This window comes from Microplitis mediator, chromosome 11 (assembly GCF_029852145.1).
Source record: "Microplitis mediator isolate UGA2020A chromosome 11, iyMicMedi2.1, whole genome shotgun sequence".
Classification (NCBI taxonomy): domain Eukaryota; kingdom Metazoa; phylum Arthropoda; class Insecta; order Hymenoptera; family Braconidae; genus Microplitis; species Microplitis mediator.
In genome coordinates this window covers 13,538,112-13,564,751 of record NC_079979.1, presented here as the reverse complement: position 1 = coordinate 13,564,751, position 26,640 = coordinate 13,538,112, and the positions used below count along the sequence as shown (strand labels likewise).

The following is a 26,640-nucleotide window of genomic DNA, read 5'->3' as shown; positions in this document are numbered from 1 at the left end:
TTTCTCTCTAAATATTTTCCATAACCAAACGAACATTTTGTAATTCAATCGGTACTTAAAATAAATGTTATTAAAAAAATCGGTCTATCGGTTGGCTCTGTCGGCCAGCCCCAAAACTTTCGGCCGTTTTCGAGTTCCTAGAGCTCACACATACATACAGTCACTTGGACATCATTCTGACAATAGTCAGAATAGCTTCCTTGGATCTCAAAATGTTGACATCTGATGAAAACTCGATTTTCGAAAATCGGGGTGAAAACAATAGCTTCCCGAATTTTTGAAAATTTATACTTTTTTTAGCGGGAAGTTAAAAAATTCTGGTAAAGTTTGAGCTCTCAATATTCATGTTAAGAGGTGCCTCTTTGTGATTTTAGATTTGCCATTTAAATAACATGAGAAAAAAATTTTAAGTTTCCAATTTTAGATCTCGGCAATGGCGAATTGTTGACAGAAGCCAAGAAAATGAAAAGTTCAAATAGAAAAAGGGTTCTTGCTGAGGTTTTAACGTGGAATCGAATGATTCTAGTGCGATTTCGACAAATCGTGCCAGACTTGGCCCGTGTATTAGATTACCATAACGTCTTAAACAATATCTTAAACTTTTTACGAAATAATTTGCTAGATAGAATGACGGTTCAGTAGGATGAGGAGTATCCCAATTTTCGCTAACGATTTTGACGAATATATTTGAATCGTTTATTTGAGAAACCTCATAAGTCATGTTTTTTACGAAATTGGGTTTTTTGCATTTTTGGGTTCTTCGGATGTCCCTCCATGGAAATCAATCAAAATATGCATCGAATCAGCGTTTAAAAAAAATTAACGGGGTGACAGCAATTTCATTTAGTTGAGAAACTCCATAAGTCAATGACTCAAATAAACATATGCAGTTTTAGCTCTACAGAAATAATTTTTTTTTTTTTATTTTAAATTCGCGCTTTTTTGGGAAATTAATTTCAAATGTTGTTTTATTGTTGACTGTTGTATGACTAATTAAAATGTTTAAATTAATTATAATTTTTTGTAATTTCTGAGTTTCAGAGTTCAAATACATATTTAATACTTCATTTTATCAGTGTAATAAATGATTTGAGTGGGAAAATTTAAAAAAGCAAAGATTTTATAACTCTTTTTTTTCCGTTTGGTTGAGAAACCCCATAAGTCAATCAACTTTAAATAATTTTTTTAAGTAGTTTCAGATAAAAAATTAAATTTTTCTTGTTGGAATCTTTTTCAGAGACGCTAACACCATTGTATTCAATTATTTGTTTATTATTTTAATGTCAAGTTTTTCCAAAAAATGTTTTTTGTGTTTCCTGAAAAATTTTGTTTTCTTGACTTATGGGGTTTCTCAAATAAACAATTCATTTCTGAAACAGTATCTATCATATTCTGCCACCATTTTATTTTGACGTACACTTTTTAATTTCGCTCCTGTTTCTTGAAATTTACTTTTTAAATATTTAAATTTACCGCCCAAGTAAAAATAATAATTTATAAGGGTGGATTTCAAAATGCGCCCTACAGTCAGCTACTCGCAGCGCATTTCGGAATCCACCCTAAATGTATCCGTTGTTACACTCTGATGGTAAAACTTTAAAACATCCCGCGTAAAAGATCCACACAAAAAGTATCATAATAATATGGCGTAAATAATGTGGCCGGCTACAAACTAATCACTGGTGTTATAATTTTTTTTTGCATAAATTACGGTACACACAAAATAAAATAAATATTTTTTATCAAACACTAATACAGTTTAATTTAATTGGGCTAAAAAATGCATCCACAGACGTCGGATTATTCAATGATGAATTATTCAGGTAATCTAACCTCAACATTGAGTTTTTTGAATTTTAATATTTATTGCATGATTTCATATATTAAATTAATAAACTAAAGTCCGTAGTATTGATAAATTTTAAATAAATATATTTTTTTAGTGGATCGTTCAAGGTTGCGAAGTAATCTAGAGGAATCAGATGCTTCAGTATACGCAGATAAGAGCAACTGGTCCTTGTTTGAGTTGATGGAAGACAGCGCATCGACTGGTTTGATACTAAAATCCGAGAGGCCATGGAAGAAAGTTGCGTCAAATCTTTACCAAGAATTTTTAGAAATAGTCCAGTCGCATTCCACCGAACCCCAAGTGTTTGACACCATTTCCGACTTTATACAGAACTGCACAAACGCTTTGGAAGTGATGCGAGACATGCAGTCTAAAGTCGAAAACACGGAACTGTGTGAAGAGGAAATAAATTTAACCAACGAAAGAAACACATGGAGACTTTTGTTCTGTCTCTATCAAAACCGGTTGGCTACCTCGCATACTCAGATGGAAACCGACACTAACGGGAACAGTTATGTCTCTGAAGCAGACGTGATAGCGAATCTGATGAGCAGCGAGAGCCAAGTTCGTGAGTATCAATTGATAATTGATTGGTTGGAAAAAAACGCGTGCGATGAGCTGGAGTTCTTGCCTAAAATCGAACACTTTACTGACAAAACCGTCGCCTGGGAAAATACACTTCACCAGCTACAAAACCGTCAATCCGGAATAACTTTCGGGTCCAGCAGACCTCTGGTTACTTCTCTAGATCCAGATGCGCCTGTCAGAGAAGGAAAACCGCTGCACGATCTCGACAAAGAGGATGACGCGCGTCTAGAGAAGCGAATGTTTTTAGAAGTCCGTTGCGGAAGACTTCAGCGTTCTCAGGAACTCGCGATTCATTGCGGACAGCCTTGGAGAGCCGCTTGCTTGCTCGGCTGGCAGCCGCATCATGATCCCAACTACAAGAATCCGCTCGTCGACACGAAACTTCCCATCGAGGGTAACCCGAATCGCAGTCTCTGGAAGCTGAACGCTTGGTACATGTCTCAGGATACCAGAATCGGCCCATTTTATCGTGCCATCTACGCAAGTCTCTGTGGGAACATCAACCAGTTGCTTGCAGTATCACGTAATTGGGAAGACGCGCTCTGGTCTCATGTTAAAGTTCTAATGGACATTGAAGTCGAGTCCGAGTTGCGCGGCGTTGTTGCTAAAAACTACGTCTCCATGCCCGATGATTACTGGAAGTCTAAATTGTCTTTAGAAGAAATCTTCAATGATCTTCACGCCTCGAAGGATTTATCGATACTCAAGCAGTCGAATTCCGCGGATCATTTGATCCAGAAGTATTTGATCCTAGACCAAGTGCCCCAGCTGATGGAAATTATCGAAGAGTGGATTGACAGTGAAGACTGCAGGCCTCAATTCTTACGTTTCCTCGCTCATCTGGTTCTTTTCTTGAGACAGATTGGAAAAATTAGTAATGACAAAGTCGGTGATAAAGTTCTGCTGGCTTACGTTAAATTGCTGATTGAAATCGGGGAACCTACACTAGTTGCATTTTACACTGCAGCTTTACCCCAGGAAGAACAAGTCAATTATTATGCTCTGTACCTTGAACGTATTCGGGACACGGAGATGAGAAAGCGTTGTCTGTCTGCAGCTGAAGACGCGAATTTGAATGTTGAAGCGATAACTAAAATGGTTGTTGAGAACATTCGTAATAAAAATGTTGGTGATGTTGACAAGTTGGACTCCCAGTTGGTTACTAAGATTACTGATGATGATTTGGAGAAAATAGATGCTCTGGAATGGATGACTTTCTATCCAAATCAAAGAGGAGAAGCTCTTTGGCAAGCCAATGCTCTTATAAGATATTTTTTGACATGCGAGAAAATAGATGCTGCTAGAAAAGCTTTTGATAAGGTAATTTAATAATTATTGATAAAATTCTCAGGTAGTTTAATAGATTTGTTTATTGATGTTGATTATTTTATTTAATTTTCTAGATTCCAGCGGATACTATTGGAATGATAATGATGGAACAGCCATCAATTGATAACACATTTGTTGATCAAACTATGACTGAAGAGATCAGTGACCACAAATCCTCGGCTTCTATTCGTGAATATCTTTGTTATAAGGCTTATCTAGATGCTCAAGAAGGTTTTCAAGAATGGTTCAGACACTTCCATCAAGGAAAGCCGATTCCGCTGGATCCGCTGCCAACTTACGCGACTTTTACTGAAAAAGTTGCTTATGATCATAAAAAAGCGCAGTACCAGGCTGAGTTGGAGAGCTGGAAAGCTACAATGCAACGTCATACTAAAGTAAGTTGCATGATAATTCAGGCGTCTAGCTTTAAAACTGAGCGAAAATAATTTTTTAACTTTTGGGAAATCGCTGAAAGCTAATACTTGATAAACCAGCAATAAAGTCGAGTTGTAGAATTAAAATTACTAAGCAAGAGATTTATTTGCAAGTGAAAAAAACAAAATGAAAAGTGAAAAATCCACTGGATCTAGATTTATATATCTGAAGATCGGAACGTTTCTCGCGCAATGAAAATGAAAAAAATTTATGTAATTCGACTGCTTAAGGGATAGTTCCTGAGGTTGGGGGTAGCCTAAGATTTTCGGCTGACATACCAGCATCTATATGCGAAACATTTCAGAAATTTAGTCATCCACTAGATTTTTTACTTTCCAATTTTTTTTTTTTCTGGTGCGTGAAAAATGTTCCGATCTTCAGGTACGTCTAGATTTCCGAAATGTTTTGCATAGGTGCTGGTATGTCAGCCGAAAATTGAAGCCTCCCCCAATTATCCCTTAAGTCACCTTAAGCAGTCGAATTACATGAATTTTTTTCATTTTTATTGTGCGAAAAACCTTCCGATCTTCAGGTACATAAATTACTGAGTTAAAATTAAATATATAAATTATTTTCTTGGCTGGTTTAGACTTTAAACAGAATTTTGAACCCGCCTAAATGGTAACTGTAGACTGAAAAAATGTTAATTTTGATTCTAATTTAATTTTCTGACAAAAAAAAAAACTTCCAATTTAAAAATAATTATTTTATTTCTTTACCAAATATTTATTTATACATTTTTGATTACTTTTAAAATTTGATGAAAACTTTCAAAATCAATAATATTCAGGCTGAATAGTTCAAGTTTTTTGTTAGAAATTTTTATCAAAATTTTTTTACTAATAATTTTAACAAGTTTATTTTTAAATTATCGCTAAATTCAAAAATATATTTCAGTATAACAAAAAATATTTTTAAAATAATTCAAAATAAAGAAATGAATAAAATTTAATTTTTATGGATTTCAATCAAACATAAATTTTTACCGAATTTAAAACTTACTGTTCGTTGGATTCATCCGGTTCTAAGAACACCGTAAATTTTAAAATTAATTTTCGAAAATTAAGCAGCGTTTTAAGTTCAATCCTGCAGGGACATGACAGTACCCCAAAAAGAGAGTAAAACAACTTTTTAATATTTTTTAAGATGCCCGGTTTTGAAAACTAGACGCCATAATTAGTAATAAATTGAACAATTTTAAATAAGATTACAGTAATTTTTTCAACTAATGATTAATGATTAATAAAAATTAATTAGGCAGTAAAGCAGCTTCTCTTCAACGTCCTTCTGTTCCCCGACGGAGGCTGGCTAGTAGACAGAACAAAGACAATGCCGCCAGACCACCTCCGCAAGCACCAGCTCGCCAAACTGCGGAGTCTGTGTATACCCAAAATAACGTTACTTCTGATAAATGTTATGTCCGAAATGAACGAGCATGCAGAGTGTATTGAACTCGGTGAGACTCTTGCATTGGAGCGTTATCAACTCTACAAAGTATTTCCAAAAGAACGAATGCGCGAGGTCTACAGAAAAATATGTGAGTCATCTCTTGTACTTATGGATAAAAAAAAAGACGCATGGGGTTATTCAAAATAACCATTGATAATAATTAAAATATAATTGTAATTACAATAATTAATTAAATCTATATATTATTTAAATAAGTATTAATTATTAAATTAAGTTATAAGAGTTAAGACTAAAATAAATTTGATACGTAATTTTTTAATCGTCAATGAGTTTATAAAACGATTTATTATTATTATTGTCAACCACACGAAGTGAATATAAAATTTGATACATTGTTAATTAATAGTAAATATGTTTATGATAATAAATTGTAATAATAGCAACAATTAAGGTGGCCAATACAACGAGTTAGTTATTAGTCATTAATCATTAATCATTAATTATTTATATTTCATCAATAAACACATTGACTAAAGCTCATCGTGACAAGAATTTTTTTTTTTATTTTTTTTCTTATTCTTTTGGTTGACTTTAAATCTGATAATTTTTTTAAAACTTGTGATCTAAACTACGATGGCTGGGTCATGGACGAAACAATTCGTTCGAATTTTTATTTTTTTTTATTTACTTTTTTTTTCATATATATATTTATGTATATATATATTTTTTGATGAGTGATACAGTAATAATTGTAATACGGGATATAATTAGCGTGCCTCGTTTATAATTGCAAAAGGCAGCACTGATAGAAAATTAAAAAATAAAAAAAAAGTCAACGTAATACAAATGAAATATTTTATCTAGAATCTATTACATACTTTTTCTACGTTATCATATATAATATATTTATATACTTATATATTTAATGTATATTATTGACAAAAATCTTTCATTTTTTTTTCATTATGAGATAAATGAATCAGATGTAATTATTATAAATATTTAAGTTAATTTTAAATTGAAGAATTTTTTTTGTATTTAATGGTAATAATAAAATTAGACGGGTTTGATTTATTTGATGATACGTAAATTGCGTTTGATATGATGCCATAAGATTTTATTGGATTTATTAAAATTCCATCAGATTGATATGATTTAGTATTAGATCTAGTTTGATATTTATTTGATATGATAATTTGTTATTAGTTTTTATTAATTATAGTTCTGATAATGATATTAAATTTATTTTCTGATGGTACAGGAAAAAATTTTACGGAAAAAATTTTACGGAAAAAATTTTACTCGTGACTTTAGTGTTAAAAATTTGCGGAGTAAACGCGGATTAAATCCGGAGTAGATGCGGAGTGGATGTGAGGGTGACTGTTTATTTATTTAGTGAAATTTACTCCGAAGAGAAGTTTATTTTGATATAAAAACTCAGAATTGGAGTAAATACGGATTTAAATAAAATTCGCATCACTCCGAAATCCCTCAGTGAGAAAAACAAACTCCTTATTTACTCCGTATGCGGAGTGATTTTTTTTAAACTCTGGAACTCCGAATGACGGAGTGAATTCAAATTTAAATAAAATCCGTAATCACTCTGAATTCACTCCCAATTTTTTACAGTGTTGATGAACAGAAGATAAAATATTATTGAAAATGTGTGTGAAAAAGGTAATTTAAGATTCTACATAAAGTAAAAGACCTAGTGTCCGATCACTCAATGTATTTATATATCTATATTTAGTAAAATTTAGTAAATAGAGATATACAAATGCATAATTGATCGTGTACTGGGTCTCTTACCTTTCATTCAGATCCATAATTTTTCTAAAAACGGGCAAAATATATTATTTCTTTAATTTGTCTGCATTGCTTTAATTTGTATAGACTTTTAATGTAAGAAAATGCAAAGTATTAATTTATGTCTCTGTGATAAATTATTTTATGACTTTGTATGAATTTTGAATCTAAAAAAAGGAAAAATGTTAATTCTTATTAATTTGATTGCACTATATTATCAATATTTATTCTGAAAAAAAAAAAAGAAAAAATTACTATTTTGTGTGGGTTTGATTCTATTATTTCATCGTTTGATGCTGATATTTTTATCAAAAAGGCAAATCGCTATTTTCATTATTTGATTTCATTATTTGAATATTTTCTGTAAATATTTGTTCTAAAATTAAGCAAAATATTATTTTTGATGAATTTTATTGCATTATTATATTGTCATAACTAGAATTTTTTCTCAAAAAAGGCCAATTATTATTTTACTCGTTTTCGGATGCATTTAAATTATTTTGTATAAATATTTCTTCTAAAAAAAAAACAAAATCTTCTTTTGCATGGATTTGATTCTACACTGGTCACAGAAATTAAGGGATAGAAAAAAAATCCGAAATTTTTAGGTGATTTTCAACATGCTGTAACACGGTGAAAAATGGTCGTATAAAAAATCTAAAAAAAGCAAATTGTAGCCTCAAGTTTCTAGTTTTCAGATCTGGACCTCAAAATTTTTTATCATGTACGGTTCCGGAGTAATCATGAGAAAACCAACGAAAAAAAAATTTTCAAAATTTTTGCTGGTCTTTCAATACCTCTATGGGCGACAATAAATTTTTTTGAATAATCCGACTGTCTGACTTTTCTCGGAAATTTTATGCCCTTTAATTTGGTGGCCTTAAAAAGTCTCTACGACGGTTTGGCGCCGAGTTATCATTGATCAAAGCAAAAAAGTCCATTTTGGCTTTGATAATCAATAACTCCGGATGTATTGGTCGTACAGAGAATGGAAGCAGGGTTTTGAAAACTGGAAAACATTCTCTATAAGGCAAAATTAGTGGCATTTGATAGAAAAATTTTTTTTTTAGCGATAATGTTTGGTAAAAAACAGGTCAAAATTCACAAATTTAAGGATATTCGGAAATCTTGCTATAACTTTGGATATAAAGGATGAACAAAGGATATCTTCGACTTTTTTTCAACCTCAAAGTGTCCTAAAAAAACCCTGAAAATTTCAAATCGCTGCGATTTTTCTTTCTTAGTGCCCCGAAGCTTTAAATTTATCGATTTTGTCAAAAATCACCATAATTGGTAGTTTCTCGGTTTTTGTTCATTTTTTCGATTTGAAAATGGTTTTTTTTACCGATAATCTTCATTTCTTCGATCAAAAAGATCGATTATCGAAAAAAATTGAAAAAAAAAAAATTTTGAAAAAAATTTTTTTTTTTTTCAAAATTTTTTTTTTCAAAAATTTTTTTTTTTTCAAAATTTTTTTTTTTGTTGTATCTGCAATGATTTATCATTGTCAAAAAAAATTCCTAAAATTTTTTTTACCGCTGTAACTGCATCTGCTTCAAATGTCAACTTAACAAACATACCCTTTGGGTAACTCTAATGCCGGCGGTAAAAAAAATTTTAGGAATTTTTTTTGACAATGATAAATCATTGCAGATACAACAAAAAAAAAAATTTTGAAAAAAAAAAATTTTTGAAAAAAAAAAAATTTTTTTTTTTCAATTTTTTTCGATAATCGATCTTTTTGATCAAAGAAATGAAGATTATCGGTAAAAAAACCATTTTCAAATCGAAAAAATGAACAAAAACCGAGAAACTACCAATTATGGTGATTTTTGACAAAATCGATAAATTTAAAGCTTCGGGGCACTAAGAAAGAAAAATCGCAGCGATTTGAAATTTTCAGGGTTTTTTTAGGACACTTTGAGGTTGAAAAAAAGTCGAAGATATCCTTTGTTCATCCTTTATATCCAAAGTTATAGCAAGATTTCCGAATATCCTTAAATTTGTGAATTTTGACCTGTTTTTTACCAAACATTATCGCTAAAAAAAAAATTTTTCTATCAAATGCCACTAATTTTGCCTTATAGAGAATGTTTTCCAGTTTTCAAAACCCTGCTTCCATTCTCTGTACGACCAATACATCCGGAGTTATTGATTATCAAAGCCAAAATGGACTTTTTTGCTTTGATCAATGATAACTCGGCGCCAAACCGTCGTAGAGACTTTTTAAGGCCACCAAATTAAAGGGCATAAAATTTCCGAGAAAAGTCAGACAGTCGGATTATTCAAAAAAATTTATTGTCGCCCATAGAGGTATTGAAAGACCAGCAAAAATTTTGAAAATTTTTTTTTCGTTGGTTTTCTCATGATTACTCCGGAACCGTACATGATAAAAAATTTTGAGGTCTAGATCTGAAAACTAGAAACTTGAGGCTACAATTTGCTTTTTTTAGATTTTTTATACGACCATTTTTCACCGTGTTACAGCATGTTGAAAATCACCTAAAAATTTCGGATTTTTTTTCTATCCCTTAATTTCTGTGACCAGTGTATTATTTTATCGTATAATGTAGATATTTATGTTAAAAAAAAAAAAATACATAAGCGAATTCTTATTTTTACCCGTTTTTCGATAGCATTATTCAACTTCTTCATGTAATTATTTCTTTTGAAGTAGAGAACTATATTATTTGACTTATTTGTAATCGCATTATTTCATTATTTTACATAAATATTATTTTGAAAACAGGAAATTTATTATTTTGCATGGATTCAGTTGTATTATTGTATTGTTTGATGTAGGCGTGGCCCTATTAAATAGACAGATTATTATTTTATTCATTATTGACTACTATAATATCATCATCATTATTGTTATAAACAGTCCTGCAAAAGAGCAAAATGTTATTTCATACAAAATCCAAACAATTATTTAAATATTTCTTCTCTACTTGTCCTGTCAAAAATGTTTTCCATCAAATTTTTTCCTCTTTTATTTTTAAAACGACAATTTTATTTTCTCATTTTTTATACAACATAAAATTAAATATAATTGAAATCTGATTCATTATATCTCAATAATAATATATATTAAATCGAAACATTTAATTAGCTACAATTAATACACCTTTCTCTCTTTTTCATAGTGAATTTCTTTTGATCCTTTTTGCTGTAAACGCAATAATAATTAACTTCCATTTTAAATTACAGAGCAATAAAATTGCTCTTATCACCGTACTGTGTTATCAAGAGAAGCAACTATTCGTTTTAAAAACAATTTATCGATTTAAAACCATTTTAACTCTTAAAATAATTAAATAGGATTTTAGTTATTCTGTGCGTTTAATGCTTCGTAAGCTTATTATTACTATTTTTTTATTCTTTTATTTATATTTTAAATGTTAAGTAATGAAATTATTTGTCTTCTCATTAACACACATCACGGTGAGGTCTTATGATCATTTAATTAATTATTTATTATCATTATTATTATTGTTATTGTTATTACTTTTTACACATTAATAATATATGTATAGCAAAAGACGCTTATTGTCTATTTATATATTTATTAAAATTAATTTCTCTCCTAAAAAGCTATAGCAAGTCTGGACACTGCCGAGCTGCTCCAAACTTAAATTACAACTTTTATTAAACTTTTAATTCCAATTAATTGCGTTATAGATATTTTCGCTCAAGGAGCAGCATTTTATCGACTGATAGTCCGGGTACTTGATACTTTACTTTTAATTTTATTGTCAAGTTCACAGAAGTAGGAGATTTTTATCCGCTTACGTTCTAATTATTTTACTTTTTTTGTTATTTTATTTATTTATTTTTTTTTTTTTACTTATTTATTTATTTAGTGTGTCCTTGAAAATTTTATTAATTAAGACGAACCAACACTCATTACTTTCATCATTACCCATTGATTTAATATCATTTTTTAAAATATTGTCTTAATTATCTCGTTTATTTTATTGTCAAAAATTACCGAGTATTGTCATTTTCATTTTCAGACATTTCATTTAATTGATAATTTAATTACGTCATTTATTGTCGCTGATAAGATTTTTTTTTTAGGCAAGAATTCAATTAATAATTTTTATTTTGTATTTAAATATTTATAATAATATCAAATATAGACTAAAATTATTGTCGTTTTTTAAAAATCTCAAAGCTCATTTTTATTAGTCTACGGAATATTTATTATTAAACATATTTCATATTTAAAAATATTTGTAATGAAATATTTCATAGTTCAACTTGAGTTAATAAATTTTCAAATTTAATTTCTGTATAAGATAATAAAGATTTTACATTGAAAAAATTAAATTAAAATAACTGACACCGCGAATAATTTAGCTGCGAAAAAAAGTAATTTAAACTTAGGAATAAAAAATAAAAAGAAAGTTAACGGTTTTTTTGCAACCCATTAAATTTCTAGTACATTTACTCTAATTGCCATTAAATTTAATTAAATATTAGTAACAAAAAAAAAAAAAAAATGAATACAAAAATACTGTATTTAAAGAATAAAATGTACGTTATTTTACAATTACTCAAAACCAGTTTTGAAAATAAATTTTTTTTTTTTTTTTAAGGATTTTTGAACAGTGAAATTAACTATGAAATTTAAATAATAATTCAATTTTATTGCTAGAATTGATTCATTTAAATAAAATTTTTGAAAAAAGTATTTTCTGTAAATTTAATAAAAAAAAATTTCTTTAAAAATTCAAATTTGTTTTTTAAAAGCTTCTCGTCAAAAAATTTTGTTTCAGTAAATTTGACTGTAATTTTAGGGATCAAAGTTTTTATTTCTAATTCTTTTAATTAAATTGTTGAAAAAAAAATCCGAAAATTTTTAATTGTCTCCTAACTTCAGGATCATAAATAAGCAGTTTATCAGTAATACAAAAAAAAAATTCTACACAAAAATACTGTCAGTAAAATACAAAATGCACATTATTTCAACTATTGCTAAGAAAAAATTTTTCAAAACAAAAATTTTCTTCTAAATAACTTTTGATTAACGGTAATTCATAATGAATTTAAACGATAATTATATTGCACTGCTAAAATTACTTAATAAAAAAATAAATGTTCAAATAATTTTTTCCAAACAAAATATTTTCTATATATTTTTCAAAAACTTCTACGGAAAATTTCCGGTCAAATTTATCATTTAATTAATTTAAATGAAAAAAAATTATTTTCGGTGTAAATTTATTCTCAACAAATTCGGTCGGGTAAATTTGACTCTAATTTTTTTGGGCACCAACGTTTTCATTTATAATTACGATTAAAATTAGTAGATCATCAGTAAAAGGATTAAAAAAAAATCCATACAAAAATACGGATTTATATGAATAACTATAAAAATTTTAAATAAAAATTATTAAGTAAATTCCTTGCCTCTTTATACTACGCGCTCCTAATCTTAAGTATTAATTATTATCTAGGTTACTCACATGATTTGGATTTTAGTCTCAAGCCAAAAACATTCATTTATAATAACTTATAATTATTAATTATTAATAATCAATTACTTCTATTCACTTTTTCCATACCTTCACTATCTTTTTAAATGAATTTTCCGAGCACACCCCACTTGGTTAAATGGATGGACACAATTACAATAAAAAAAGATTTTGGGATAATTTATTATCATTCTCACCAATCTTATAATTATCAATTACCATTAAACATTTATTTGATTATGTATTAGAGTTGATTTCTTGGTTATTTGATCATATCGACAAAAACGCTCCTTCTGCAGCACCTTATCATGCAATAATTTATACATATATATATATTTTCATTGCAACAATTCAAGAATTTCAATTAAAATCTACTACTTTCATAAAATTCCGACGGATCGGAAACAACGGAGCGTTTTAGTCTATCCCGAATAATCTTTTTTTTTACAAACGAGTGTCATGTTTATATATTTGTCCAAGTGGGATTATCTAATAAAATCCGAGTTATATATTAATTAAATATATGTATAGTAGAATAAGTGACATATACCTGCACCCAAGGCACGTTTTATACTTTCACTCCGGTCAATAAAAGGTCCACGCTTGATTAGTTTTTTTGACTTAACTTTTTATCAATACGGTAATTAAGAAAAATCGGGGCAGTAATTTAAAAATATTTCATTAATTAATTTACTAAACATTTACAATTTTTAACAAATATCTATATCTTAAAACCCTAACAAAAAGTGTAGCAAAATATTTTTTTTTTGGTTTAAACCAAAAATTTGAAACTTAATTATTTGGATAAATTTTTAATAACCAGGCAACAAAATGATCAGAAAAAAAATTATACCTTTGAACTCAAAAATAAAATTTTAATTTACTTGAACTTAAAATATTACCAATAAATTTATTTCAAATTTTAAAAGTGAATTTTTATGAGAAATGTTTGACAAAAAAAAAAAACTTTAATGGATAATAATTTCTGAAATGAATTGCAAATTTAAATTTTTCAAGTTTTAAAAATTTTTTAATAATAGAATAAAAATCTTTAACTTTCACGAGGGTACGGTTTAACTTTTTTCATAAAATTTATGTAGCGATCGATACTGAAACTAGAGCTATCCAAAATTTTTCAAATACTTCTTGTAAAATATATTGCACGCCGAAGCCCGCAGTACTCTTGGCTCAAGATTTGTATTTTAGTTCAAGTTATCACTTTTTATTGATTCAAAACATCGTATTACTTTATTGAACATTGTTACTTTCTTGTACTGAACATTTATATTTTTTGGTTAAAATAATAAATATATTACAGTAAGGAATAACATTTATTAAATCAAGAAATTTAAATTATTTAACTAAAATACTCAACTGTTGAATCGATTTTGAAGATTTATTGAGTCAAAAATATTTTTTCTTTGTTCAAGATTTAAAATCCAAGGAATTTTTTTTACTTCCCTCGAGATTTTCTTGAGGGAAGTAAAAAAATTCCATGTCTTCAGAAGTTTCTTGGCTCAAGAAAAATTTTTATGAGCCAAACAATTTTTTTTCTGTGTAGGTTTGGTTGCCATTCTTCGGGTTTCCCTGAACATGCCCTAATTTTTGGAATTTCTGAAATAGTTCGGTCAGACTTTTTTTTCTGTTGTTTTTTTTAACATTTGGCTTTTGAACGCTAAATAACGAAAAAATTTTTATGATTTCATTGAGCATAAGATTTAATTACTTAATTTTATTATAAACTATATTTGCGTTATTTCTGATAAGAATATAAGCTAATAATAATCATTATAAAAATTTAGAGTTTCCTTGAGTAGAACAAAAAAAAATAACGTACTATAAAGTCGCTCATTTTATTACATTACTTAAAATTTGAAGCTTCCCGGATCTTATTTTGCAAAATGTTCTACATTTTGATCGCTTCTATCCAAAAAAAAAAAAAAAAAAAAAAAAAATTCAATTGGCAACCCTGACTGTTAGGTGTAATTTTACAGTACAGTAAAAATTTAGGTTAGCGTCACCTGCTCTAACACGAACCGATGCTATCATTTTTTCACAAGAATTTAGTATTTTACTCATATTAGGTCCTGTATCATTTGACCCGAGGATAAAATAACCGCAACAAAAATAACCGAGTGTCAAAATGACCGGAATAAAAAAAAAAAACATTTTTCCAATTTTTCAGGCAAAATGTATCGTTATTAAATATACGCAATAGAAAATTATAAAACCGTATTTATTCGGGTTTTAAAAGCAACATATGTGTATAACTATTTTAAAACTAACAATATTATAGTCTATAAACTGTCACTGATAATTAATATCCGAATTACATTTACGGTTATTTTGTTTTCGGCTCACTAGTCACGCGTAATATTGAAGCTTTTTTTTTTATTTTAACTCTAGTAACTAAATTCTTTAATGCCTCATAGTAAAATTGAATAATAATCTATAACTTGAAAGTTCAAACGGAAAATTTTTATAAAACTTAACAAATTTTTTTAAGTTTTCTGCCCCGATTTTCTTTATACTTTTAATTATTATACTTCATACTCAAAATTAAAATAAAATATTTAATTTTTAAATTTACTCTGAAATCGAAGTATAATAAAAAAAAATCAACCGTAAAATCTTCACTCAATTTCTTAATCTTTTACTTCCAATGAACATAAAAATGAATGATTAACATTAATAGCTTGTTAGTATTGTCAGAGTTTACATTACACTTAACATACAATTCTTTCACTCTTACATGATACGTATCCGTAAAATTTAAGTATTAATTATTATCATACATTTCATTATTGTCAAACAGACAGCATTTTATTGTTCATTTATTAATTTATCAATTAATTATTAATAGATACTATACTGATTTACAAAATAATTGTTTTTAAAATCGTTTATTATTTTAATAGTTATTAATATTACTTTACTTTTTTTTTTCCTAATACTTTGTGCAAAATTTACACCGGTTACAACCCTCCGACCCTATCGAGCCTAAGAAAATGGCTCGTTTCAAATAAATTTTTATTTTAAATACAAGTATGAAATTTATGTATACATACACGCGTTAAAAGATGTATAATTATCCTAATACTTTCTATAAATTTTTATTTATTTTTAAATTGCCCGTATTTTACGTTTTCATAGGAAGGTTTTTATATTTTTGTAAATATTTGTTTTATTGTCACGATTTCGTCGTATTGTAATTTAATTTTTTTTAATAACTCCGATCAATTTATAATTATTGTCATGATCTCGATATTAAATTATTGTCATTTATTAATTTATTATTAAATCGATTACTTAACCTTCCTATATATTTTTAAACGGACGTTCATTCCTATTTAAATGTATACATATGTTTTGTTTTATTTATTTATTATTATTATTAATTATTAATTATTAGTAATATATGAAATATTGAATCTGATAGGTCTTAAAAATATCTGCTAATCTCTTGCGTAAGATTAAATTCCTTAATAGCTAAATACTTTCTTACAACCTTGTGTTTTTTTTTATCTTTCATAGTTTTAATTTCACCGGTAATTGCTCTTTCTTTTTGTCATTTATTTTATTATAGCTTTATTTTTATTTATTTTTTAATCAGTTTTAATTGTACGTCTTTTTATTTTATTATTACTTTTTTTTTTTTTTATTGAAATTTGGCGGTCGTTTTGTTAATTTTAATAACGCGAGTGGATTTTAAATTGAGACGATTCATCTGAGAAGTGTATGAATGCCAGTGATTATAAGGAGTGTAATGAGTGAGGCTGGCATTAAACTGTCTGATGTGCCTTTCAATTGAGATTTATATCCTGGATCTTTAACGTGAATTTTCCAACCTAGATTTTTGTGAGTATAACACTAGAAAAAATAAATATTTTATAATTATAATTAAACTTTTTTTTCTGAGTAAATTAATAGTTGTGATGCTCATGAAATTTTATGTGAAACGAGTACCAACGTGACATATTTCCAAGCATGTATGTAATGCATGTAATTTCATGACTATAAAAATATAAAAATTATTGCAATTGAAAAATTTAATTAATTTTTTTTATCTCCAGTTCAACTTGTCGCCAGTAATTCAGAGATTTTTAAAAGCTAACCAGTAACAATTAGTTTTACAGAAAAAATTTTTTTTCTGAATGAACAATTTATTCGAATTTTTTTTTTTCGGATGAAAAATAAATTTATCGCAATTTTTATTTTTCACTGACAATCGCGGAAGATAGCTTGTAAAATTTCCTTTCAAATGAGTACCAACATGATATATTTTGATAAACGTCACATATATGCCAATTTCTAGGATATATAACAATTGTAAAATTTAATTTTTTTTTAATTTTTAAAGAATAGAGTGTGAGTACTCATTTTAAAGGAAATTTTACAAGCTATTCATTGCAGTTATTTATTTTACAAAAAAAAAATATTTTTGAATTTCAAATTTAAAAAAAAAAAACAATTTTTTAAAATTAAAAATATGGCTTAGTGGTACTTGTTTGAATAGGAATTTTGAAAGATATTTAATAATCGTATTAATATAAGTTCATTTTGAGAATACACTGTAAAAATTTAGCGGAATGAACGCGGAGTAAATCCAGAGTGAATGCGGAGCGGATGACTGTTTATCTATTTAATCCCCTCGGAGTAAAATTCACTCTGAATTGGAGTTAGTTTTAATATCAAAACTCCAAACCGGAGTGAATACTGATTGATATAAAATCCAGATCACTCCGAAATCACTCAGCTGAAAAAACAAACTCCCTTTTTACTCTGGATGCAGATTGATTTTTTTTTAAACTCCGGAACTCTGAGTGCTGAAGTGAATTCGGATTGAAATAAAATCCGTAATCACTCCAAATCCACTCCTAATTTTTTACAGTGTAATAATAAATTACAAACAAATCATACCTGGTAATAAACAAGATCAGGTGTATCAGGTGTAACAGTCCAAACAAGTTTAGCAGGTTCTCCCTGATCACAATCAAGTCTCAGAGTGTCAAAGAAGCTGGCGAAGGTTAATGAATTTTCACTCATATCAACAGTCTGATGTGCCCACTCACAATAGCGTCCCGCTGCCGTAGGATAAGGATAGCCCTCATCGTTCCAGCCAACACCAGCAAAAACTTTTTCTTCCTTTTGTTGTTGCTCAGTCTTTTGTCCAAAGCCACCTTCAGGACTGGCAGTAATATATAGCGGATGATAACGCGCGGGATTTGTCGAATCACTGCCACCCTCGACGATGAAAGTGTATGTTTGTTCACGTTCCACTGTTATCTCAGGTATCAGCATGTCATTTATATACCAAGCGATTCCCCAAGAAGGTTGACCGGTTATTATCGAGTATCCTCTATTTCCACCAGTGGGACCAATACGCGCAGTCAAATTGCTCTCATCAATTATCGTTTCCACCGGCCACGGATCCAACTCAGCTTTCGGTTCTTTAGGGATATCGTACAGTGAATTTATACACTCTTGTACATTCTTAGATGAAAAGTCAATTCGAATGTCTTCGTCAGTTTTATCACCAGCCCAATGGGCATTTGCTTCCCCACGGTCGTTCAGTGTTCCTATTGCTGCTATTACACTCGTTTCACCGCTTTCTGGTATCATACGATCTTTTTCTGGCTCATTTGTTCTCAATGGTCTCATGTAGGCCACTGTAATTTTATTATTTATTTATTTCATTTTATTTAAGTTGGTAAAAAAAGTATTAATATTAAATCTATTTTCTTAAACTTACACGGAATTTACGTACTTATTTATTGATGTACCTGAAGATCCGAACGTTTTTCGCGGAACGGAAATAAAAAAACGAAATGAAAAGTAAAAAATCTACTGGATCTAGATTTCCAAAATGTTTCGCACAGGTGCTTGTATGTCAACCGAAAATTGCAGGCACTCCCAATTATTCCTCATGTTACCTCAGGCAGTGGAATTACGTGAATTTTTTTCATTTTCGTTGCGCGAAAAACGTTCCGATCTTCAGGTACACATTTATTGAGAGTAAATAAAATGGACTAGAGTATTAATTAGTATTCAAAAAAATTAAATTCTACTAAATTCTGAAACTCTACAAAAACGAAAGTTAAATCAATTCGCGAGGTCTTTCGTGAGTTATCTTGCTAATGTACATACGTACATATAGAAAATGTGACATTAAGGTATGAAAAAATAACTTTTCGATGTGATCATTATGATTAATTGACTTAAAGTACCACTCGACTTGCTTGTGTGCTTATTATTATAATATTCAAATGTATGAAATGAGGTGTAGATACAATTTAATGTGAGCAAAACGGTCAGAAATCACTAATCAGTTTAAAGTTTTTTATTTTCTTACGCGTCGCACTTGAGGTGTGCATCAGTATTAAGCGAAAATTTTAGACTGTAGTTGAGAGAATATTAACATAAATATTAAAATGGGATTTGTGGCCGCGGCTCCATTTTTGGACATTTAATACTTTATTTTAATAATGGGATAAAAGTATCTTTGTGAATACATTCATAAAATTAATCATGTCATTGCGCATTGTACAAATTATTTTCAACTGGGGGTCCAGTTATTTCCAAAATTGGCCCTCAATTAACAATTTTCGAATTCTTTTTTCCACAAATCAATTAAAAAAAATAAAAATATATACATGTGAAAAATTAAAAAAGTTATAGGTGCAATTTGTGAAATGATTTTTTTTATAATTGATCATGTTGAAAAAAATCAAAAAATGATTAGACCTTGGTTAATTTCAGTATCATAAAAACGATACCGCTATCCTATATGTATATAGTCCAGTATAAAATTATCGATTAATATTTTAAAATCTTAACTTGTAATTTATTTCAAACTAATCGATTGCAAGTTTTTTTTATTTTAAATTCAAACCAAAAATATAAAAAACAATTTGAACTTATAAATTGTTTCACAATTAATGGAACAAAAATCTAAATAAAAAATTAAAAAAAAAAATTATCAAATGTCAGCAGAAAAAAATTTAAACATTACTATTACACTGGTCACAAAAATTAAGGGATATAAAAAAATTCCAAATTTTCGAGTGATTTTCAACATGCTGTAACTCGGTCAAAAATGGTCGTAGAGTAAAAAAAAAAAAGCAAATTGTAGCCTCAAGTTTCTAGTTTTCAGATCTGGACTTAAAATTTTTTAATCATGCACGGTTTCGGAGTAATTCTAAGAAAATGGACGCAAAAAAAAAATTGTCAAATTTTTGCTCGTCTTCAAAAAAGTCTGGGCTTCAATAAATTTTTTTTCATAATCTGACCTTATGACTCTTTTAGGAAATTTTATGCCCTTCAATTTGCCGCCCTCAAAAAGTCTAAAAAATTTGGAATTTTTTTTATATCCCTTAATTTTTATGACCAGTGTATTTATTTATTTCCAGATGTACAGTCGATTTTGCTGAGCTCTATTACATAATATAATAAAAATTTTAAATAAAAATATTCATTATTATTGTCAATGGATTCTATATGAATTTTTAAAGCCTAAACATTGAATGTTTTAACGATCCTGAAGTTAGTAGACAATTAACAATTTTCGGATTTTTTTTTCAACAAATCAATTTAAAAAAAAAAAAACTAAAAATATGCACATATAGAAACTTAAAAAAACTATAGATGCAACGTTTTTAAATATAGTTTTTTTGCAATTCATCGTTTTTAAAAAAATTATAAGACGTTTAAATTCAGTATCAAATATTTTAATGCACAAAAAGTTATACCAAGCAAAAAAAAAAAAAAAAAATTTATAAAATATAGCTTTAAAAAGGACTATTAAAAAATTAATTTTTTTTATCAAACGTTGCTTAATTAATTACTTTGACTGGCCGAGCACAAAAAAGTCCTTTAATTCCCACGCACTTGTCCAGTTTCATGTTACTGAGATTTAAAATTTAAAATGTCAAAATTTTATATAGAGTAAAACTATATATGTATGATATATTTTGTTTGATGTCACATATATGTTTACTTACAGTTCACCGTCAAAGGACAGGGCATTTTATTTGTAAAGTCTATTCATCGCGTCTCTATTACTCTAGATTTCTAGTCTAACCTTGGCTACATCAAAACAACTATTTATAACATGTTTGCACACTAGATCATTTTTATTATCAAAGGATTCTACATGCCCATCAACCGGTTTAAAGTTAAATAATACCCAGAAAAAAATATTTTAAAATTTCTCTTGTCAGCATTACACTAAAATTATAAAAATAAATAAACAAAAACAAACCTGTAGTTACGTCATTTTTACGTTCGCCGTAAACGAGAACGGCGTCGTTTTTACCGCCGATACGTTCATCTGGACAAACGCCTCTTCTTCCATCGCATTGAGCAAGATCCGACATGTAGTAATCCTCAGCAATAAACTTTTTTTTTCTTTTGTCGTAGCCAACGACCACGACATCGCCGCCGGTCATTTGTGCTTTGCCTTCACGTCCCGACAATCCAAACGCGACATACTGATTCTCATTTATACGTCCTGATACACGGATCTGAACATCCTCGCCCATTAACTCCCACTGGACTTGAACTCTGCCCTCTAACATTTCCTTGCAATTGCTCAATTCACCTAAAGTTGTCGGTGGCATTGGTGCTGATATTGGTGGACTGCTGCTTGTCTAAATTATTTAACAGAATTTTATTTTTTAATTTTTTTGTAATTTACGTCTGGTTCATACATCAGATTGTTTTTACTTACTGGATTATACCACCACGGCGGCTATTCCAGTTAAAAATAATTTTTTAATTATCAAAAATAATAATCTTTAAGTGATATTGAAGTTAGCCGACGTCTAATAATTTTTGGATTTTTTTCAAAACGATAAATTATAAAAAAAAATATTTAAAAAAATTGCACGTAGTGTTTTAAGTTTTCTATATATGCATTTTTTTTTTTTTTTTTTTTATGTAATTGATTCTTTAACAAAAAAAAATCCAAAAATTGTTAATTGTCTACTAACTTCAGGTTTATATATTTGAACTACACAAAAAAATGTATTTCTAGTTGCAAGAAATTTTGACTTGTCGGAAAAAAATTTGTATTTGCCTCAAGAAGTTTTTCATATTATGAATTCAAAAGAAAAAAATTTCTTAGAGTGAGAATAAATTTTCTCAGAGTAAAAAAAAATTTTTTTTGTGCCAAGAAATTCTTTTTTCTGTGTAGGAATTTGCAACCTCTATATGAGTATCACTATATTATACTAAATTTATTTAAAATTTCATAAATTTGAGAATTTTATAACCATGGAATACTTAAAAAAATTAAAGACCCGTTTTTAATTTTTTTATTATTATCGTCTGATCTCTTGTGCTTTTATTTTTTTTTTTCTTAAAATATCTCACCAACGATAAAAGACCAAAAAATTTGATAAAATTTATGAAGTTTACCAAAGGATTGTTATGTAAAATTTTTAAAAACGAATTTACTATTTAATTTCAACATATGCAAAAATTCTCGTGTCAATAACTTTTCAATACGATTAACCCTTCGTAGGTCGCATAATGAGCGCGGCGCCGCTTTTTTTGCATTTTTTTTTTCTCGAAATTGAGTTCATTGATAATTTTGAAAAAAATTAAGTGCATCCTTTTAACCTTTCTGAAAATTGTGACGTTATTTATCAGCATAAAAATATATACAAAATAATTTTCAGAACCGGGCAGCGCTATGCCGCCCGGTGCGAGTGAGCCTCCGGAAGATTTTCTAACTGCGCTGTTGCCAAATGTCGTTACCGCCACTATTTCAGTTTGTTTTACCGCATGTGAGGTACAAAAATATAGTAATGGTTGAGGTTAGTTTTTACTGTTTATATTATAACTTATGTGATTTGTTTAAAATAATATAATAATTACACTCGTATTAAATATTATTTATATAAAAATAATAATAATTTTAATTAATAAGAATTAATTATTACATGTGATAAATTTTAATCAAAGATTGAATTTAATTATAATTTTATAAACTGGTCCTAGATGTTAAATTTAATTATGTGAAATTTAATAATGTCACGTCTGATAAAAATAAAAATAACAGAAAAAAAATTTTATTATTCAATTTAATTTATGATAAAATATAGAAATAAAATTATATCTAATAATAAAACATTGAAAAAATATTTTTGTCTCACAAGGAAATACTATTAGTTTACATTTGGCAACAGCGCGTACGTTTTAACACGGCGGCGGAGCGCTCACCATGCGACCGACTTAGTTCGGAAAAGACACGCTACCTACGAAGGGTTAAAAAAAAAATCAACACATAAACATCAAACATATGAGCAACTTTTAGCGCGAAATTAAAATTTTAAATTACTCATAAAACTTATGGTATCAAACTAATTATCGTATAGAAATTTTGGAAAAGGCAGAAATTCAAATTATCAATCAGTTTTTTTTGGTTTTATCATACACTGTAAAAGATTAGTGGAGTGAACGCGGAGTAAATCCGGAGTGAATGCGGAGCGGCTGACTGTTTATTTATTTAATTCCCTCGGAGTGAAATTCACTATGAAGGGAAGTTTAATTTAGTATTGAAATTCCGGTTCGGAGTGAATGCGGATTGAAATAAAATCCACGTCACTCCGCTGAAAAAACAAACTCCTTACTTACTCCGTATGCATAGTAATTTTTTTTTACTCCGGGACATTAGGTGACGGAGTGAATTTGGATTTTGTGAAAATCCGTAATCACTCTGAATTCACTCCCAATTTTTTACAGTATATAAATAAAGGCTGTCACAAAAATGTCCTTATTTTTTAAATAATTAAACATTTAATAATATGATAAAATAAAATTTACCGTAATCTTTGTTTGTCCAAGTGCAGGCGGTACATCAAGATCTTTTGGTATTAACACATGCCCGAAATTATGCTTGTACTGTACACACCAAACAGAGAGCCAATCGATATCAAAGACAGTTAAATTTCCCGGTAGAACAATTTCAATATCCTCTCCTTGGTAGCCTCTAAGCTTTGTCACTCTGTTTGTAAAGACAAGTGAAATTAGTTCCTCGTTCTATAAACTATTATTGAGCTTGTTGACTTAATATTAATTATGCATTTATATATATATCTGTGTATATTTTACCCTCCAACTTCATTGGGAACTTTGAAGCCCATTGTGTTGGGCTCTGGCCCAGTTCCAACCCAGAAGTAGGCATCGGGTCCAGCACCGTCGTAATGTAGGTTGGGTATGTATATGGTTTTGCTATCTAGGATACTTATGTTGCCACTGCGGAGTCCGTGAGCCAAACGAGAAAACTCTGGCAGCACTCGAGGTCGCGGTATGTCAATATTTTGGGGAATTTGTATGTCTCCAAAGTCCACCTGTAATTAAATTATTATGTTTTATAGTAATGCTTTAAACTAATCGATCATTTGTCGCGGAGATTTTTCTCTTGGGTGTAAAAACTGCAAGTAGTTTAAATATAAGGTAGAAAAATAGGGGTAAGAGAGACTCGGCGATAGACTAAAGGGAAAAATGAAGAAATTTAGTTGATTTTACGTTAGACTGAGATATAATGTCTGGAGTAACTCGGGACCCTGATAGTTAGATCGTTTATCTCGTAAGCTGGGATTTTGAGATCTCAGTATTACAGGGGCGGCCCATTACCGGAACTCATCACCCTCAGTGCTTTCCATCTTCATCTCACCCTCATGTCATGATCTATCTCCGCAGGCACTTTGCGTCACTCGTTGACGCCCCTGTGACTATTATCATTGAGGGGAGTCGACGCCACAGCTGAAGCAAGAGCACGAGCTAGAGTCCCTGAGTTTCGGAGTTGGGAAATCAGTATATATATGGATACTGATGGGGATATAAGGACCTGTATGGATCGTTTCGTTTGCGTTAAGAGCATTTATATAAAATTATTTTCTCCAATGTTGTTATATCACGACCAGCTAAAAGCTGTACCGGTTAAGATAAACCGCTTATGTTGGAAAAATAAAGGGCGATTATTTTAAATTTCTCCTTACCATCTCGTCCTACGTTACCGTATATTCATTTATTTATTAGCAGTTTGAAATTTTTAATCCAAGTTAACTATTTTTTTTTTTTTTCAATACGCGTCTGATAAAAAATAACTTCCTCTACTTAATTATTTTATGTGAAATTTTTTATCAACAAACGCAGTTTGAGAAAATTGTATATTCTGTTAGATTATAATTAATTTCATTGAAATTACAGCGTATGTTGCGCGTCAGACCATAATAACCATTACTACTTAATGTAAATGCGACGAGATAAAAATCAAGTCGAGTAGAAAAAGGAATTTTTGATCAGACATGAGTCGTTTTGCAGAAAGGTCTGATTAAGTAGAAAATATCGTTCTTGATGAAACAAAAATTCTTTTAGTTTTTTTTTGAATTTTTTGAATAATATTTAATTTTACTATAGGGAAACCTGGGGTAAAATGAAATACTGGGGCAAGATGAGACTCCATTTTTAAGGAAAAAACAAATTTTTATTTTTTTTTTTAATTTTTAGTAGAAACAACGGGGCAACTTGATCAGCCCGAATAGTGCGGCCGATTCGCAATTTTCAGAAATTTTTTTTTTTTTTTCTAAGTGTTTGTTATCTAAATTATTTTATGAAGAACTAGAAAAATGACTGAGGTAAAATGGGTCATTATTTTAAAAAAATGTTTTTTGTCTCAAATTGTTGAGACAAAAAAAATTTTATGGTCGCTTTTTATCCCGGGTTTCCTCACAATAATATTTCAGAAAAAGAAAATAAATTTTTATGGATTATAAAATAATAAGGAAAAATAGTAATCCCAGATAATATTCTTGTGTTTTGTGAATCCTGCATCATGCATGAAGACAAATAGAAGCATTTGCAATAAATTATGCTGGACATATGATCGAGGGTGAGCTTTTTCGTGTCGCTTAACGAGGCGCCAAGTAGTCTCAATTTCCGAAGCTACGGGCGGTCTCGAGGGGGCTATAATCGTACATAAAAAAATCTGACCACCGAATGTGTTCACTGTAAATAAATTCGTAACCATAAAATCAGCTCAGCCAACATCTTTCTCGAAAACTCAAATATCTTTCAAGTTATAACATTCAAGATTTATCAGATTCTTGAATCCTTGATATATATCTACATAAAAGTATAAAAGTATAATAGTATAAAAAGTATTATAAGATGTACATTGGAAGCCGAAGCTTTGTATATCAAACACACAAGTGTCAGAACACACTGACAAAATTTATTCCGTGCAATGGTTATCTTATCGGCATAAAGTGGGCGTCACCAAAGCACACGCTACCTGGGAGAACTTTCGCAAGCTCTCGACCAATGGAACCAGCTCCCGGGTCGAATACGACGATAGATTCGCAAGCTCTCTCTGCGCGCGCAGTTTTCCAAGCAACTCCTTTTCACGAGGGCACAAAAATTATAACTTTTGCTGGTTTGGCTACTAAAGGATAACATTATATCTATATATATTTAGATATATATACATATGTATACATCTATATATTTTAAAAGCTAGAAGGGGTAGCAAAGAAGAAATGATGGCAGCTGAGGTTCGTGGTCAGACTAGCGCAACGTTAACTTTGCTCTACTTTAGCTCTTTTTTTTTATTTTTCTTATGCCCTTGCAAGCTCTACTAACTCTTGTTTGCCGCCATCTTTTTTCTCTTTTTCATTTACTATATACTATAATACATTATTCGAGATACAGCGAACATCAATGTGCACATGCACATGC

At 29.3% G+C, this 26,640-nt stretch overlaps 2 protein-coding genes across 4 annotated transcripts in view; one reads left to right on the top strand and one right to left on the bottom strand.

Annotated features, from left to right (window-relative positions):
• The first annotated feature begins 1,616 nt into the window (after positions 1 to 1,616).
• Positions 1,617 to 5,937, top strand: LOC130677331 (nuclear pore complex protein Nup107). The gene is made up of 4 exons (XM_057484048.1): positions 1,617 to 1,823; positions 1,944 to 3,757; positions 3,841 to 4,161; positions 5,459 to 5,937. The coding sequence occupies exons 1-4, from the start codon at positions 1,781 to 1,783 to the stop codon at positions 5,795 to 5,797; spliced, it is 2,517 nt and encodes an 838-aa protein (XP_057340031.1). The 5' UTR covers positions 1,617 to 1,780; the 3' UTR covers positions 5,798 to 5,937.
• Positions 5,938 to 13,937: 8,000 nt separating this feature from the next.
• LOC130677165 (protein Skeletor, isoforms B/C) overlaps positions 13,938 to 26,640 on the bottom strand; it is a 92,290-nt gene continuing 79,587 nt past the window's right edge. For 2 of the 3 annotated variants that reach the window (XM_057483809.1, XM_057483808.1), the window contains exons 5-10: positions 24,013 to 24,251; positions 23,725 to 23,905; positions 21,626 to 21,646; positions 21,158 to 21,545; positions 17,818 to 18,566; positions 13,938 to 16,767 (exon numbers count right to left, since the gene is read on the bottom strand). In XM_057483809.1, the coding sequence (XP_057339792.1) occupies positions 16,621 to 16,767; positions 17,818 to 18,566; positions 21,158 to 21,545; positions 21,626 to 21,646; positions 23,725 to 23,905; positions 24,013 to 24,251 (1,725 nt within the window). In that variant the 3' untranslated portion in view covers positions 13,938 to 16,620. The remainder of the gene's footprint in view (positions 16,768 to 17,817; positions 18,567 to 21,157; positions 21,546 to 21,625; positions 21,647 to 23,724; positions 23,906 to 24,012; positions 24,252 to 26,640) is intronic. The other variant, XM_057483810.1, reaches the window with a different exon arrangement.